Source organism: Lynx rufus, unplaced genomic scaffold (genome assembly GCF_022079265.1).
Source record: "Lynx rufus isolate CCGP_SWC_20201006 ecotype Redwood Valley unplaced genomic scaffold, mLynRuf1.p SCAF_7, whole genome shotgun sequence".
NCBI lineage: Eukaryota > Metazoa > Chordata > Mammalia > Carnivora > Felidae > Lynx > Lynx rufus.
In genome coordinates this window covers 115,011,198-115,028,165 of record NW_025814889.1, presented here as the reverse complement: position 1 = coordinate 115,028,165, position 16,968 = coordinate 115,011,198, and the positions used below count along the sequence as shown (strand labels likewise).

Here is a 16,968-nt window from a genome sequence, read left to right as displayed (position 1 = left end):
ACAATCAGCAAAACTAAAAGGCAACCAAGGGAATAGGAGAAGATGACATATCAGATAAAGGGTTAGTATCCAAAAATCTATAAAGAACTTATCAAACAACACCCAAAAGGCAAATAATCCACTGAAGAAATGGGCAAAATATATGAATACACACTTTTCCAAAGAAGACATTCAGATGGTAACAGACCCATGAAAAGATGCTCAACATCACTCATCAGGGAAATACAAATCAAAACCACAATGAGATACCACCTCACACCTGTCAGAATGGCTAAAATTAATGACTCAGGAAACAACAGATGTTGGTGAGGACACAGAGAAAGAGGAACCCTTTTGCACTGCTGGTGGGAATGCAAACTGGTGCAGCCTCTCTGGAAAACAGTACGGAGGTGGGGCGCCTGGGTGGCGCAGTCGGTTAAACGTCCGACTTCAGCCAGGTCACGATCTCGCGGTCCGTGAGTTCGAGCCCCGCGTCGGGCTCTGGGCTGATGGCTCAGAGGCTGGAGCCTGTTTCCGATTCTGTGTCTCCCTCTCTCTCTGCCCCTCCACCGTTCATGCTCTGTCTCTCTCTGTCCCAAAAAAATAAATAAACGTTGAAAGAAAAAAAAAATTAAAAAAAAAAAAAAAAAGAAAACAGTACGGAGGTTCCTCAAAAAATTAAAGATAAAAGTACCCAATTGCACTACTAGGTATTTATCCAAAGGATACAGGAGTGCTGATTCGAAGGGGCACATGTATCCCAATGTTTACAGCAACACTATTGACAATAGCAAAAGTATAGAAAGAGCCCAAATATTCATCAACTGACAAATGGATAGAGAAGATGTGGTATTTACACACAATGGAATACTATTTGATGACGAAAAAGAAAAAATCTTGCCATTTGCAGCAACGTGGATAGAACTAGAATGTATTATCTAAGCGAAATAAGTCAGTCAGAGAAAGGCATCATATGATTTCACTCATGTGGAACTTAAGAAACAAAACAGATGAACATAGGAGAAGAGAAGGAAAAGTAAAATGAAAACAGAGAGGGAAGCAAACCATTAGACACTTTTAATACAGAGAACTGAGGGTTGCTGATGGGGTGTTGGGTGGAGGGATGGGCTAAATGGGTGATGGGTATTAAGGAAGGTACTTGTTGGGATGAGCACTGGGTGTTATATGTAAGTAATCAATCACTAAATTCTATTCCTGAAATCATTATTACAATATATGTGAACCAACTTGGATTTAAATTTTAAAAAATAAATAAATAAAAAGTGGTTCTCTATGAAGCAATCTTCCCCAACTAATCTCTTCTCCAGTGACTGTTTCTTTTCCTGAACCTGAATGATGGTATAAAATTTATCAATTGATTACTTAATGTCTTATATTGGTCTCCAATTGTTAGGCAGACAATACTGCCTTATTGTTTAGTTCTGTCCCTCTCCCAACCCTTAGCTACCTAGTGTGTGCAGAAGAGAGTGTTAAAATATATGAATTAAACTGATAAGGAAATTATTAGTTGTTGAGTGTATCAATGAGTGATCATCCAAGTAGAGATGGTTTATAAGTAAAGGTTATTAATTTCTTTTAAACACTGGAAAAGAAAACTCTAATCAATTTCTTTTTTAAAATTGTTATTATAAATTTTTTTTAATGTTTATTTTTGAGAGAGAGACAGAGACAGAGTGCGAGCGGGAGAGGGGCAGAGAGAGAGAGAGGAGGAGACACAGAATCCGAAGCAGGTTCCAGGCTCTGAGCTGTCAGCACAGAGCCCAGTGTGGGACTTGAACCCACGAACTGTGAGATCATGACCTAAGCTGAAATCAGACGCTTAACCTGAGCCGAAGTCAGATGCTTAACCGACTGAGCCACCCTGGCCTCCCTAATCAATTTCTGACTGAAGGCCAACCATGCCATGTACACTCACCTCTGTCCCATGGACGTAACGATCTAAACCTTAAAACAAATCAGTAATGGGATGGAATGGAATGGCCACACTATTTGGTGTTTCTCCCTTCAAAAGGTAGAGTCTATTTCCCCACTCCCTGAACTGGGATGGACTTGTGGAAGTAATGTACCAGCTTGGAGACTAGGCCTTAAGAGACCTTGTAGTTTTCACTCTGTACCCTTGAAACCCTGAAGCCATGTGAACAGGCCAGGTCTGACTCACTGGATAGTGAGAAACACAAAGTTCCCCTTATGGCTTCAGCCAACAGCCACTCTATCACTGGACATATGGGTGACAACAGCTAAGACCAGCCAGCCTCATCAACCCTATTAATGGGTTGCATTAACAACCTCAGATGCATGGACAAACCCCGTCAGGATCAGGTGAGCCCAACCTAGACAAGATTTAGCCAGAACCGTAAACTATAGGGTTTTTTTTTTTTAATTTCTTTAAAAAAATTTTTTTTAATGTTTACTTATTTGAGAGCATGCTTGTGTGAGAGGAGGAGGGGCAGAGAGAGAGGAAGACAGAATCGGAAGCAGGCTCTACATTATCAGTGCAAAGCCTGACATGGGGCTTGAACTCACAAACCAGAAGATCATGACCTGAGCCGAAGTTGGACACTCAACCAACAGAGCTGCCTAGGCGCGCCGGGTTGTTGTTTTGTTTTTGTTTTTTTTTTTTAATTTTTTTTTTCAACGTTTTTTATTTACTTTGGGACAGAGAGAGACAGAGCATGAACGGGGGAGGGGCAGAGAGAGAGGGAGACACAGAATCGGAAACAGGCTCCAGGCTCCGAGCCATCAGCCCAGAGCCTGACGCGGGGCTCAAACTCACGGACCGCGAGATCGTGACCTGGCTGAAGTCCGACGCTTAACCGACTGCGCCACCCAGGCGCCCCCCGGGTTGTTGTTTTAAGCTAATAAGTATTTGGGGAGATTTGTAACCTAACAATAGATAAGTGATACTCAGGGATTCATCCAAAGTTCTCTTAATAGACAGACCCTCAAGTAGTTTTAAACACTTATTAACAAGTTATTAAATCCTAAAAACAAAACAAACAAAACAAAAACACCTTAAAGTGAAGATTAAAGCTGACATGTGCAGGGGCACCTGGGTGGCTCAGTCGGTTGGGCGTCCGACTTTGGCTCAGGTCATGATCTTGTGGTTGCGAGTTTGAGCCCCGCGTCAGGCTCTGTGCTGACCGCTCAGAGCCTGGAGTCTGTTTTGGATTCTGTGTCTCCCTCTCTCTGACCCTCCCCCCGTTCATGCTCTGTTTCTCTCTGTCTGAAAAATAAACATTAAAAAAAAAAAACCTTAAAAAAATAAATAAAGCTGACATGTGAGGAATAATTTATTTCCTCACGGAAATATTAATCAGAAAATAAGGTAAAGTGTCTCTGAATGGATAACTAGAAAGAGTAAGAAAATGGTCGAATGTTTTAATTGTAAATACATGATTTCAGGGGCACATCCAGTGGAATGCTAGAGCTGGTTCATAGCAACCTGATATACAATTATTAAATTTTCAGAAATTTTGTGAGCCAGTTGTTAAACTTTTGGTAGATTAAATCAGCCATGATGAGAATATGTGCACCATGGAAATTGGCAAACATCACCAGGCAGAGCCAGAGTTCACAGTGTATCAATGAACACATCTGTTGTTGCAGACAAATTTCATCAGTATGTGTGTGCGTAAATACATATATAAAAATATCCTTAATATTTAAAGACACTGGTTCGTTCTGCCATGCTGTGATCTTGGGCAAGTCAATTAGTCTTACTGAATCTCAGTTCCCCTATCTATAAAAATCAAAGTATGTGAAAAAAAAAATTAAAAAAAAAAATCAAAGTATGTGCCTCAAAATCATCTTTAAGGTGATTTTCGGGTCTACTATTTCTATCTTCTATGATCCTACTGATGGTAGTTCTACCTGGGTGGCAATGATGAAAAAGACCAACAGGATTAATTAAAATTGGCACACTGACCATGTTACCAACCACAATTTTTGCTCTAATTCAAGATAAATTAAAGAGGGCAATACATTAGTAATTCAATGTGCTTTGGACTATGGAGAAGGAAGAGGTGAATTCTGACTAGAGGGGATTAGGAAAGGTCTGGGCAAGATATTTTGTCAATCAGGAATAAGGTCTCATCTTTGAATATACAGTGGCTTGAACTCTACAAGTGCTTAATAAAATGTGCTGAAGTAATTATATACCTGGAGAGAAAATTGGAAAGAAAATACAATCTTGTTGAATTAAAGACTGACTCAGGATTCTACTTGTAATTTCCATACGTAATTGTGGAACTCTGCCTCAGCTTCTCCATCTAAAAATGTTTATAAGCAACATTATAAGAATTCAGGCAATCATAACTGTGAAGCATGTCAGGAATCCTACAGGAAGATGCTATATAAATATGAAGATGATGTGACTAAATCAAAGTAGATCCTTTGTGCCAAACTAGAAAGCACATTACATACATATTCTACCTGGGCATTTCTTCCCAGCGTGTTAAAATATCTTTTCTTTCAGAAGGTTAAACAGCATATTAAAAACTAGTAGGGGGCTAATGGCCAAATTGTAATTGGGACAGTATTTGCAAATTATTTTGCTAAGAATATTAGCAAGTCATTTTGAACTTCTGAGAAAAAAAATCTAAGAAATCATTCCCTTTTCCTGTAAGCAATGAAGACATTTATTTATGCCTTCAGCAAATAAAATAATTTGCTAACCTCTTGGGCTTATGTGCTGATACTTCAGCTGATTCCTTTCTGGAAATCATAAATACACAACTGAAAAATATTCCGTAAGTAAGGGTTTGCATACATTGCTAGAGCTTTCTAAAATGGAGGTACATGCTGTCTTGTTTTCTTCTGTTCTTAAAAATGCTTGGAATCTAACTAAGGTTGCTTTCTTAGAATATGTGGAAACCAAACTTTCTATCTTGCATATTAACAGCACTCCAGTACTAATGTTATTATGTACTTAGCTGCAGGCAAGTAAGAACTAGGGCATTATGTGCTACAGCCTTTAATGAATTGAAAAACAACAGATTCTATCCCCAGGAAAACACACAGATATATATTCTCAAAATTCTACGCATAGATATCACCTGTCCCCAAATCCCACTTGTAAAATTCTTAGGTTAAAGTGCTCTGCACTACAGCAAATCTTTTACAACATCATGTTTGTGGTTATATGAATGTACCAAGCCATATTAGGCACTAAGGACACAGTGGTAAACAAAGCCAGTCAGGGACCTTGCAAATTATAGAGCTGAGTTTAGTAGGAAAGATAGATATTTATCAAATAATCATACACACACACACACATACACACACACACACACACACACACACACACACAAATGCTTAATTAAAAACTTTGATCAAGTGCTACAGAGTAAGAATTACATCCAACTTCCTTCAGATACCATGTAAGCAAGAAGAGAATAGAGGGAAATATTTAAAGCATTGAGAGCAGAAAAACCCACAACCTAGAATTCTGTACCCTGTAATACTATCCTTCAAAAGTGAAGGAGAAATAAAGACTTTGTCAAACAAACAAAAATGTAAAGAATCTGTTGCCAATAGACCTGTCTTGTAAAAACTATTAAAAGAAGTTCTTTAGAGAGAAGGAAAACAAGACAGGTCAGAAACTCAGATCTACATAAAGAGCAGTGGTGAAGGATAAGTCAAGACAAAACCCAAACTTTTTCTTACTCTTCACTGATCTAACATAACAGTTTGTTAAAAAAAAATAACAACAGTGTATCTGATTATATGTATATACGCTTATGCATGAAAAATGAATGACCACAATGATACAAGAGACAGGAGGGAGGAATTAGAATTATCTTGTTTTTATAAAATACTTGCACTGCCCATGAAGCAGTATAGTGTTGCTTGAAAGTGGACTCGGCTTATTTGCAAATGTATATATGCAACCACTCTAGGGCAACCACTAAAAAGGATTTTTAAAAAAGAAGTATATTACAACAGGGCCTGGCAAGTAGGAAGGCCTTAAGGGAAAAAAGGTGTAACAGATGTGCTAAGAAAGGAGAGAAAACAGAGTCACATAAATCAAAACCATAAAAGGCAGAAAAAGTAAAAAACAAAAATAGAATAGAAACAAAGAACAAGGGCAACAAATAGGAAACAGTAGCAAATATAGTGGAAAATAATCCAACTATCTCAACAATCATTTTGAATGTCAACGGTCTACAGGCACCAATTAAAAGACAGAGATTGTCAGATTAGATAAAAAAACAAGACCTGGGGCGCCTGGGTGGCGCAGTCGGTTAAGCGTCCGACTTCAGCCGGGTCACGATCTCTCGGTCTGTGAGTTCGAGCCCCGCGTAAGGCTCTGGGCTGATGGCTCGGAGCCTGGAGCCTGTTTCCGATTCTGTGTCTCCCTCTCTCTCTGCCCCTCCCCCGTTCATGCTCTGTCTCTCTGTCCCAAAAATAAATAAAAAACGTTGAAAAAAAAAAAAAAACAAGACCTAACTCTATGTTGTCTGCAAGAAACCCATTTAAAATATAAAAACACATACAGATTAAAAATAAAGAAAGAAAGATATACTATAGTAACACTATTCAAAAAAAAAGGAGCAGCTATATTAATTTCAGACGTAGCACACTTCAGAGCAAAGAATGCTATCAGGGAAAAGAAGGACATTACATAATGATAAAATGATCAATTCTCCAAGAAGACATAACAACTGTTAACGCATATGCACCTAACAACAGAATGCCAAAATATGTGAGGCAAAAACTGATGAGACTGCAAAGAGAAATAGATGAATCCATTATTATAATTGTAGACTTTAACCCCCTCTATCAGAAATGGACAGATCCAGCAGGCAGGAAATCAGTAAAGACATACCTGAACTCAACAACACCATCAATCAAATAGATAAAATGGACATCTATAGACTACTTCAACCAACAACAGAATACATATTCTTCTCAAGTTCACATGAAATATTCACTAATATAGACCACATTCTGGGTCATGTAACACAACTTAACAAATTTAAAATAGAAATCATACAATGTCTATAGCCAAAGTATGGAAAGAGCCCAAATGTCCATTGAGGGATGAATGGATAAAGAAGATGTTTATATTTACAATGGAGTATTACTCAGCAATCAAAAAGAATTAAACCCTGCCATTTGCAACAACATGGATAGAACTAGAGGGTATTATGCTAAGTGAAATCAGTAAAAGAAAAATATCATATGACTTCACTCATAGGTGGAATTTAAGATACAAAACAGATGAACATAAGGGAAGGGAAGCAAAAATAATATAAAAACAGAGGGGGACAAAACATAAGAGACTCTTAAATATGGAGAACAAACTGAGGGCTGCTGGAGGGGCTGTGGGTGGGGGGATGGGCTAAATGGGCAAGGGGCATTAAAGAGGACACTTGTTGCAATGAGCACTGGGTGTTATACATAGGAGATGAATCACTGGAATCTAAAAACATTATTGCACTATATGCTAACTAACTTGAATATAAATTAAAAATTAATTAATTAACTAAAAAAAAAACAGAAATCATGCAATGTCTGCTCTCAGATTACAGTGGGATTAAACTTGAAATCATTAATGGGAAGCCAGCTGGACAATCCCAAAATACTTGAAGATTAAACAATACACCGCTACATAACACGTGGGTCAAAAAAGAAATATCAAGAGAAATTAAACAGTACTTTGCACTAAATGAAAATGAAACACAACTTACCAAATTTGTGGGATGCAGTGTAAGCCACGAATGCTTAAAGGGAAATTTTAGCATTGAATATACATGTTAGAAAAAAAAAGAAATGGGGCGCCTGGGTGGCGCAGTCGGTTAAACGTCCCACTTCAGCCAGGTCACGATCTCGCGGTCCGTGAGTTCGAGCCCCGCATCAGGCTCTGGGCTGATGGCTCAGAGCCTGGAGCCTGTTTCCGATTCTGTGTCTCCCTCTCTCTCTGCCCCTCCCCCGTTCATGCTCTGTCTCTCTCTGTCCCAAAAATAAATAAAAAAAAAAAAAAAAGAAAAAAAAAGAAAAAAAAAGAAATATCTAAAACCAACCATCTAAGCTCCCACCTTAGGAAACTAGAAAAAGAAGAGCAAATTAAATCTAAAGTATGCAGAAGAAAGGAAATAATAAGAATTAGAGTGGAAATCAATAAAATTGAAAACAGGAAATCAATAGAAAAATTGATAAGATCAAAAGCTCGTTCTTTATAAAGATAAAAAAAATTAATAAGCCACTAACCAGGCTAACTAAGAAAAAAAGAGAAGGCACAAATTGCTAATATCAGAAATGAAACAAGGGACATTATTACAATTCCCATGGACAACTAACTCTATACCCTCAGATAACTTAGATAAAGGGCACCAATTCTTTGAAAGACACAACCTGGCAAAATTCACACAAGAAACAGACTACTTGAATAAGCCTGTATCTATTAAAGAAATTGAATCAATAATAACCTTCCACAATATAAAGCACCAGGCCCAGATGGGTTCACTATGAATTCTACCAAACATTTAAGACAGAAATAATACCTATTCTCTACAATCTTTTTCATAGAATAGAGCAGAGGGAATACTTCCTAACTCATTCTATGAGGCCAACATTACCCTGAGACGAAAACCAGACAAAGACATTACTAGAAAACCACTAGCTAGTATCTAAAATGAATATAGATGCAAAAATCCTCAACAAAATACTAGCAAATCAAATCTAAAAAAAAAAAAAGGTGTTAAAGAGAATTATGCACCATGATCAAATAGAACTTATGCCAGGTGTATAAGGCTAGTTCAACTTTAAAAAATCAATTAATGCAATACACTAATATTGAAAAAGAACCAAGTGAGAGGACTGACCCTGTCTGATTTCAAGACTTACTACAAAGCTACAGTCAAGGGAGTGCAGTACTAGTGAACAAGCAGACAAAATATTTCAACAGAACAGAACGGGAGAGCCTAAAAACAGAACCACATAAATACAGTCGACTGTTGACAAAGGAGTAAATGCAATACAATGAAGCAAACAGTCTTTTCAACAAATGGAGCTGGAACCACTACACATGCAAAAAATAATAATAATAATAATAATCTAGACAGTGACTTTACATCCTTCATAAAAATTTGCTTAAAATGGATCATACATACACACACACACACACACACACAAAGGGTCACAGACTTAAAGGTAAAATGCAAAACTATCAAACTCTTAGAAAATAACATGGGAGGAAGTTTAGATGATCTTGGGTTTGATGATAACTTTTCAGATACAGCATCAAAGGCATGATCCATGAAAGAAAAAATTAATCAGCTAGAGTTCATGAAAATTAAAAATTTCTGCTCTGTGAAACGACAGTGTGAAGAGAATGAAAAGGCGAGCCACAGATTGGGAGAAAATATATGTAAGAGGCCTACCTGATAATAGATTAATATACAAAATATAAAAAGAACTCTTAAAACTCAACAATAACCCAATTAAATAACCTGATTAAACAAATAACCCGATTAAAACAAATAACCTGATTAAAAAATAGGCCAAAGACCTTAATAGACACTTCAATAAAGAAGATACACAGATGGCAAATAAGTATATGAAAAGATGCTCCACAGTCATGCATCAAAGAAATGCAAATTAAAACAATCAGATACAACTACACACCTATTAGAGTGGTCAAAATCCAAAAACACTCACATCACCAAATGCTGGTGAGGATGTGCAGCAACAGAAACTTATTCACTGTTGGTCTGAATGCAGAATGGTCCAGCCACTTTAGAAACAAACGTGGCAGTTTCTTACAAAACTAAACTTACTCTTACCTTACAATCCAGTAATCATGCCCCTTGGTATTTACTCAAAGGAGATGCAAACTTATGTCCACACTTGTGCACAGATGTTTATAGCAGCTTTATTTATCATTCCCAAATTTGGGAGTGACCAACAAACCTTTCAGTAGGTGAGTGGATAAAGCATGGTATGTCCAGACAGTGGACTGTTTTTCAGTGCTAAAAAGAGATTAGCTACCAAGCTATGGAAAGACATACTACTAAGTGAAAGAAGCCAACCTGAAAATGCAACATTCTGTATGATTCTAACATATAACATTATGGAAAATGCGAAACTATGGAGACAAGAAAGATCAGTGGTTACCAGGGGTTAGGAAGGAAAAGAGGATAAATAGGCAGACACTAATTTTAGGGCAATAAAACTATGCTGTAGATAATATAATGGTAGAAATATGCCATTCTACATTTGTCAAAATCCACAGAATGTACAATACCAAGAGTAAACCCTAATGTAAACTATGAACTCTGGGTGATGATGTGTCAATGTAGGTACATCAATTGTAACAAATGCATCATCCTGGTGGGTGATGGTGATAGCAAGGGAAGTTATGCATGTGTGGGGACATGGAAAATACCTGTACCTCCCTTTCAATTTTGCTGTGAACCTAAAACTGTTCTAAAAAATGAAGTCTTTTTAAAAAAGGAAAAATATCCACTAGAATGTTAATAACAGCATTATTTATGTTTTATTTTATATTTGAGAGAGAGAGAGAATGCAAGCAGAGAAGGGGCAGAGAGACAGAAACAGAATCTGAAGCAGGCTCCAGGCTCTGAGCTGTCAGCACAGAGCCCAACGTGGGGCTCAAACTCATGAGCAGTAAGATCATAACCTGAGCCAACGTCAGATGCTTAATCAACGGAGTCAACCAGGCACTCCAACGGCATTATTTATAATAGGAAACAAAGAGAAACAATGATTATGTCTAAAAGCAGTGAGGAAGTTAATTATGACATCCAGATTATAGAATAATATGCATTCATTAAATGAGAGTATTTAATGATATGGCAAAAAAATTCTATTAAATGAAAAAAGCAAGTTATAAAACAGCATGCATAATTAATACTGTTTTTACTCTTTGAAATATATTTATGCAGTGAAATAAGTGGGAAGAAGTGTAGCAAAAATTGAAGTGTTATCTTTACAAGGGACAATTATGGGAAATTTTTATTTTCTATTTATAATTAAAAAATAATAATGCATTATGTTTATGGTTTATAAACATTATAAGGGTGCCTGGGTGGCTCAGTCAGTTAAGTGTCCAACTTCGGCTCAGGTCATGATCTCACAGTTCACAAGTTCAAGCCCCATGCCAGGCTCTGTGCTGACAGCTGAGAGCCTGGGGCCTGCTTTGGATTCTGTGTCTCCCTCTCTCTCTGCCCTTCCCCCACTCATTCTCTCTCTCTCAAAAATAAACATTAAACATTTTTAAAAAGTTATAAACATCATTATAAAAATTAAGTGGCTCAGTAGATACTAGTTAAGTAGATATTATCATCCATAAGAAGGGACCATTTTTTGCTGTTGGCCTAGCAAAAAGTATAATGCCTCTTCTAATGTATTAGGGGTTTGGTAAATCCTTGACGACTACATCAACAGAATGAATAATGGCCTCAGACTATCTCAACACACAATTTCACTACTCCCATTTATTCTACTAGACAGTCTTACCTAAAGAACATCCAAATAGTCTCTGGTAATTAAGCACATTGTTACTGCCTTTGGGTAAGCAGTGTTTGAATTGAACTCTAAGAGTGCCCTCTGGTGGCTCACTGACAATGCTTTTATATCAGCTTGAGGTGTGTTAATCCACCTCATCAATGGAAACATGGGAACTGGAAAATTTTTCACGACTGAATGAATTCCCTTTAAAGGACCATCCCACCTTACGCAGTTTTTAAATTTCTAGAAAAAAGGAGACAAGTAAGTGGACCTTTGCTAAAATGTTTGTGATGGTGGATAAGTTACTACCCCTGGGGTAGAGAATGGAAGGAGCAGAGAGGAAGGAGGTGATGGTGGTGATGGAATATGTACTTACTTAGCAAACTAAATAACAGCAATCCATGAAAGCCAAAATTCTAGCATCTACAGTATTAACCTGTAGTTCCAGTACAATAACAATCAAAGTTAATTCTCCAAAGCACTGACATGTGGATGTGTGGTTTGGGCATCTTACAATCAAACAATCTCTATTTAGTACATCTTTGTACTTAGAAAAAAAGGTTTTAATTAATTAAATTTTTCTTTATTCTTCCTTTTATAATGTGGCATATCTCAATTTTTGTAAAAATTTGGATATAAATCAACTGGAAAAAAATCTAATCATTTTTCAAAAATATGTCACTGAACATGGCTGGTAAATATTTAAAATTTCTGATTTGTAAGTTCTATCAACCTGTTTTTCTTTGCTCTTTCCCCCACATTAATGTATTAATGATAAAAGGAAGCCACTTAAAAACATTTCCTTTTGGTAACAGAGGGTGGCCATTATTACTTCCTTAATCCTTTCCTATTTATTATTCCTTACATTTTTACTGAATACTTGAAACTTCAGAGAGAGTTCCTCTATTAAAAGAACTAGATTAAAGAATAGACTTTTTATTTTACTTTTTAAAAGTTTTTATTTATTTTGAGAGAGAGCGAGCACGTGTGCACATGTCGGGGAGGGGCAGAGAGAGAGGAAGACAGAAAATCTCAAGCAGCTTCATGCTGTCAGTGCAGAGCCTGATGTGGGGCTCAAACTCATAAACTGAGATTTGGGATTATGACTTGAGCCAAAATGCAGAGTCAGACACTTAACCGACCAAGCCACCCAGGCATCCCAAAACAACAGACTTTAAATGAAGTTTTCATTTCAATGAATTTCATTTCAATTTTACTTCAATGAAATCATTTTCCACATCAGATTTTAAAATATCACAAATATTTTACAAGTTTCAATAAAGCACCTTTCCACCTTCTTAAAAGATTCCTCACGTCCTAAACAGAAATCACAGGGGCAGCAATGCCATTAAGGATCACGTAGAAGGTGGTAGTGACAACCAACAGCAAAATAATCAATTAACATTCTCATCACACTAGTGATATTAACATTTTAACCACAGAGTTGCATGTGTTCTGAAGCTAGCATAATTTCTAAAACAGCCAGAAAAAAAAAAAAATTAAAACAAATTCTATAATATCCTTTCTAGGAAAGTACATTCTTGGGTAAAAGAAAATAACCCTTTGTCACTGTAATGCACAGTAGAAAGGCTCTGGAACCAGACCATTTGGGTCCTGGCTCTCCCACTCCACTTGTTAGGTAAGTGGAGTTCAAAGTCACTTGGCCTTACCTATAAAGTAGGAATGATGATCTTTCTTCAAAGGATTATTGTGAGAATTTAATAATAATGTATATATATGTAAAGGACCTAGCAAGCAGTAGAAACTAATTAAAATGTAACTACAGTTAACCCCTGAACAAAGGGGTTAGGGGTACCAATCCCCATTGCAGTCAAAAATCCATGTCTAACTTTTGACTCCCCAAAACTTTAATTACTAATAGCCTATGATGACTGGTAGCCTCACCGATTAACATAATTGATTAACATGTATTTTGCATGTTATATGTATTTTATATTATTATATTGTTACAATAATGCTGGGGAAAAGAAAATGTTACTAAGAAAATCTTAAGAGAAAATACATTTACAGTACTGTACTATATTTATCAAAAAAAATTCTGTGTATAAGCAGACCAGTTCAAACTCATGTGGTTCAAGGGTCAACTAGAATTTATTTCCTAGAAGCCAAAAGAAAGAAAACATCATAACATTTATTTTCTGGGTGGACCCCATGAGTTTCTTTTCAAAGACAATTAAAAAATCTCCCTGTGAAGGAGAACCATGCACATTTTTTTTTTATGAATCATATTTATACTACTAACAATATTTGGCTGATAATGTAAAAATACTTAATCACAACTAGATACATAAAAATAAATGGTATACCTTAATATCTCAAAGGCAAGATAAGATGAAGTAGGTTTCCGGATATAAGAATGTCAAATCCACAATTACCTAAGATATATAAAGAAATTGACATTCTAAGACCTTCTAAGACATAAAAAGACATTTTATTATTGTTTTGCTACATAACAGTGAATACACTCAATTGCATTTTCTCAAATGGCAAATAAGACACAAGATAACATCTCTTTGATTCCTGAAAAGCTCAATATCATCTGTCTTTTGGAGGATCCAGTTTCCTACGACGTCTATGATACCTTGAAAAGAAGAAAATATTTAAGATATTATTTTAGTAAATGTTAACTGTTCCTGATAAAAATATAAAATTTCTATGATTAGTTTGCTGTTCATTAGCACTCAATGAAATCAACAAAACCTAATACATATATATATATATATATATATATAAAATACACGCTGTTAGATATAGTTTATACATACTTAGCTAGATAAATATTTCTTAATAGGAAGCCACATTTCCCCACTGTGGGAATTGTTTTCTACTAATTAAGCATTTTGGAAAGGATTTTGCAGCTGTTGAGGTTAATTTCAATATGGTAACCTGGGTAATTAATCCTTAATTAAAAATGAATAATTGTCTTTATCGTAAAGAAACAGCACATCATGAACGTGCTGAGCATGCTCTATTAAAGTTTTATTCAAAAGGGAATGTCTTCCCCTACATGGAGCCCTCTCAAGCTACAAAATTATATTTTAATATACAATAGGATACAATCAGTAATATGTTTACAGAAAAATGTACAAGGTCACAAAAAAAATGAAAGAAATGCAAATTCAAAGTGAGGAAACTTTTACTTGTTTTTGCAATCACAAATATTTTAAAAAATCATAATTCCCAACCCAAGCACAGGTGTGATGAAATAAGCACCATCAGACATGATTGGTTAAAGTATTAATTGGTAAAATACTCAGGAAAAGCAGTGTGGCAATATATATATCAAAAAACTTTTTAAAATAGTCTTTACTTTTAATCTAGTAATTCCTCTTCTGGAAATCTATTCTAAAACACATAGAAAAATAGTTAAAATATTAACTATTTTAATACTAAAATATATTAAATATTTAAATATTAAATATTAATCAGGGAGGGGGAGATACAGGATGCACATTTACATATACAGTAGGATTAAGACCATATAAAAATAGGCAAACTAACAAAACTTATTAAAAAAGAAATATGAAATGCATTGTTACCAGTGATTGAGTCATTTTACCATGAAGAATTTTTCTTTTTGCTTCTTTGCATTTCCTTATTTTCTTTCTTAAGAGAATTTCTGCATAGAGTACATGTGTTTATGGTGATGAGTTCTCTTCAAAAATTCCCTTTAGGCCAGATTTTGGCAAGTTGGCCTGAGTTATTTACTTTTTTGCTAATGTGGAAACCCAATGTAAGGATTTCTATACCATAAATAGTAAGCCATGTATCTTGCTCTCTTTAGCTGTGATTAAGATATCAAAAGCATTCTTTTTGCTTATCTTATGGTTTCATATGGGCAAGTTTCCTATACGTTGTTTTTTTTATAATGATTTTTTGAAAACTGACAAAACACAGAAATTAAGTTGATAAAATGAAGTACATCTATCTACAATAACACAGAACATTAAGTTGTAGAATAATATACATATAGTGTAATATACATATATTTTCTACATGTACTTATACTGGCACAGAAAAAAACTCACCATTTTCTTAAGCTCTCCAGTTATATGCCAGATAATCAAGGTTTTACTAGTGCCACCCTGAAAGGTGGGGTCTCTCAAAGCAACTAGTCACCAGAATAGGGGTTTGGGAAGTCACAATTTCTTAGGATGCATGAATTTCAATTTCTGCTACAATCACTAGCCAGAAGCAAGCACCTTGATTATAGGGTGCCCTTATAACTTACCATTCAGACCTGGACTCTTGAGAGAATTAAAAACTCACCCTATTAATAATTAACAAAACAATGAAACCAAGACTCCTCCTGGATAACCAAGACATATTGTTACCCTTCTTCAACTACACAATGATTCAGTGACATCTGAAATACTTGTCCACAGTTCTTAATCGAGAGCAGAACTTTATCTCCTGGTTCACACCACAGTTGGATGTTCAAATCTGTTTCCTACTGATGGTAGTAACTAATTTTTGTGGGCTCCATGGAAAAATATTAAAATAGTTATTTAAATAAAGTAGTACTGCTATTCATACATTTATAGGATTGCCCTATATTTTGAGAAATTTCAAATTATTTTCCAAATCCTTACTTTCCCTCCAGCTTCCTTTCAATCCTTCCATCCTTCTTTCTTTCAACATAACTCGACATCTAGTAGTGCTGTTAGCTTACTATCTTCTTTTTTAAGAGGTATTATGAGAATGAGTATCATTTATTCATTCATTTATTTTTAAATATGTGGACATCTACTATGTGCCGGGCACTACTTCTAGGTGCTCAGAATTCTGTAGTACACAAAACAAGACAAAATCTCCACCCTCATAAAGCTGACATTCCAGTGCAGGAGACAGGAAAACAAGTAAGTTAGCCAGGGAAGGTTTCAGAAAGAAAAAACCCAGAGTGAGAAAGCTAGCTTTGCTGATACCAGCAAGAGAATTCTACAGAGACTGAACAGCAAGTATAAGGGCTTTGAAGGAAAGGCATGTTCAAGGAACAGCAAAAAGGCCACGTGGCTGGAACAGAGTGAACAAGGAAGAGAACAAAAGAAAATGAGAATGGAGATGTAATGGAGGATCAGATCACACACGTTCTTATACGTAATAGTTAAGGCCTTTAGCTTTTTTTCTGGGTAAGATGGGAAACTGTTGGAAGGTTTTCAACAAAAAAATTATAAGAACTAAGTGAAATTTTAACAGGGTTACTCTGGCAATGTGCTAACAACAGACAGTAGGGAAGCAAAGCAGAAGCAGGGAGACTAGTTAAGAAGTGACTTCAAAAAACCAGGCAAAGGGTGGTCACATGGAGCAGGATGGTGGCAGAAGGAATGGTGATAAATGGTCGAATGTGGACACATTTTGGGAGACAGAGCTAACAGGATTTGCTGAGAGACCATACGTTGGGTGTGAGACAAAGAGAAGAATCAAGAATGGCACCAAGATTTCTGGCCCAAGCAATGAGAAGAATGGAGCTAGCAT

General features: G+C 36.0%; 1 protein-coding gene across 1 annotated transcript in view; it reads right to left on the bottom strand.

Moving 5' to 3' along the window:
* Positions 1-13,565: 13,565 nt before the first annotated feature.
* Positions 13,566-16,968, bottom strand: part of MRPL42 (mitochondrial ribosomal protein L42) — a 33,701-nt gene continuing 30,298 nt past the window's right edge. Inside the window, exon 6 of the mRNA XM_047066470.1 lies at positions 13,566-14,074. Within this exon, the coding sequence (XP_046922426.1) occupies positions 14,029-14,074 (46 nt within the window). The 3' untranslated portion in view covers positions 13,566-14,028. The remainder of the gene's footprint in view (positions 14,075-16,968) is intronic.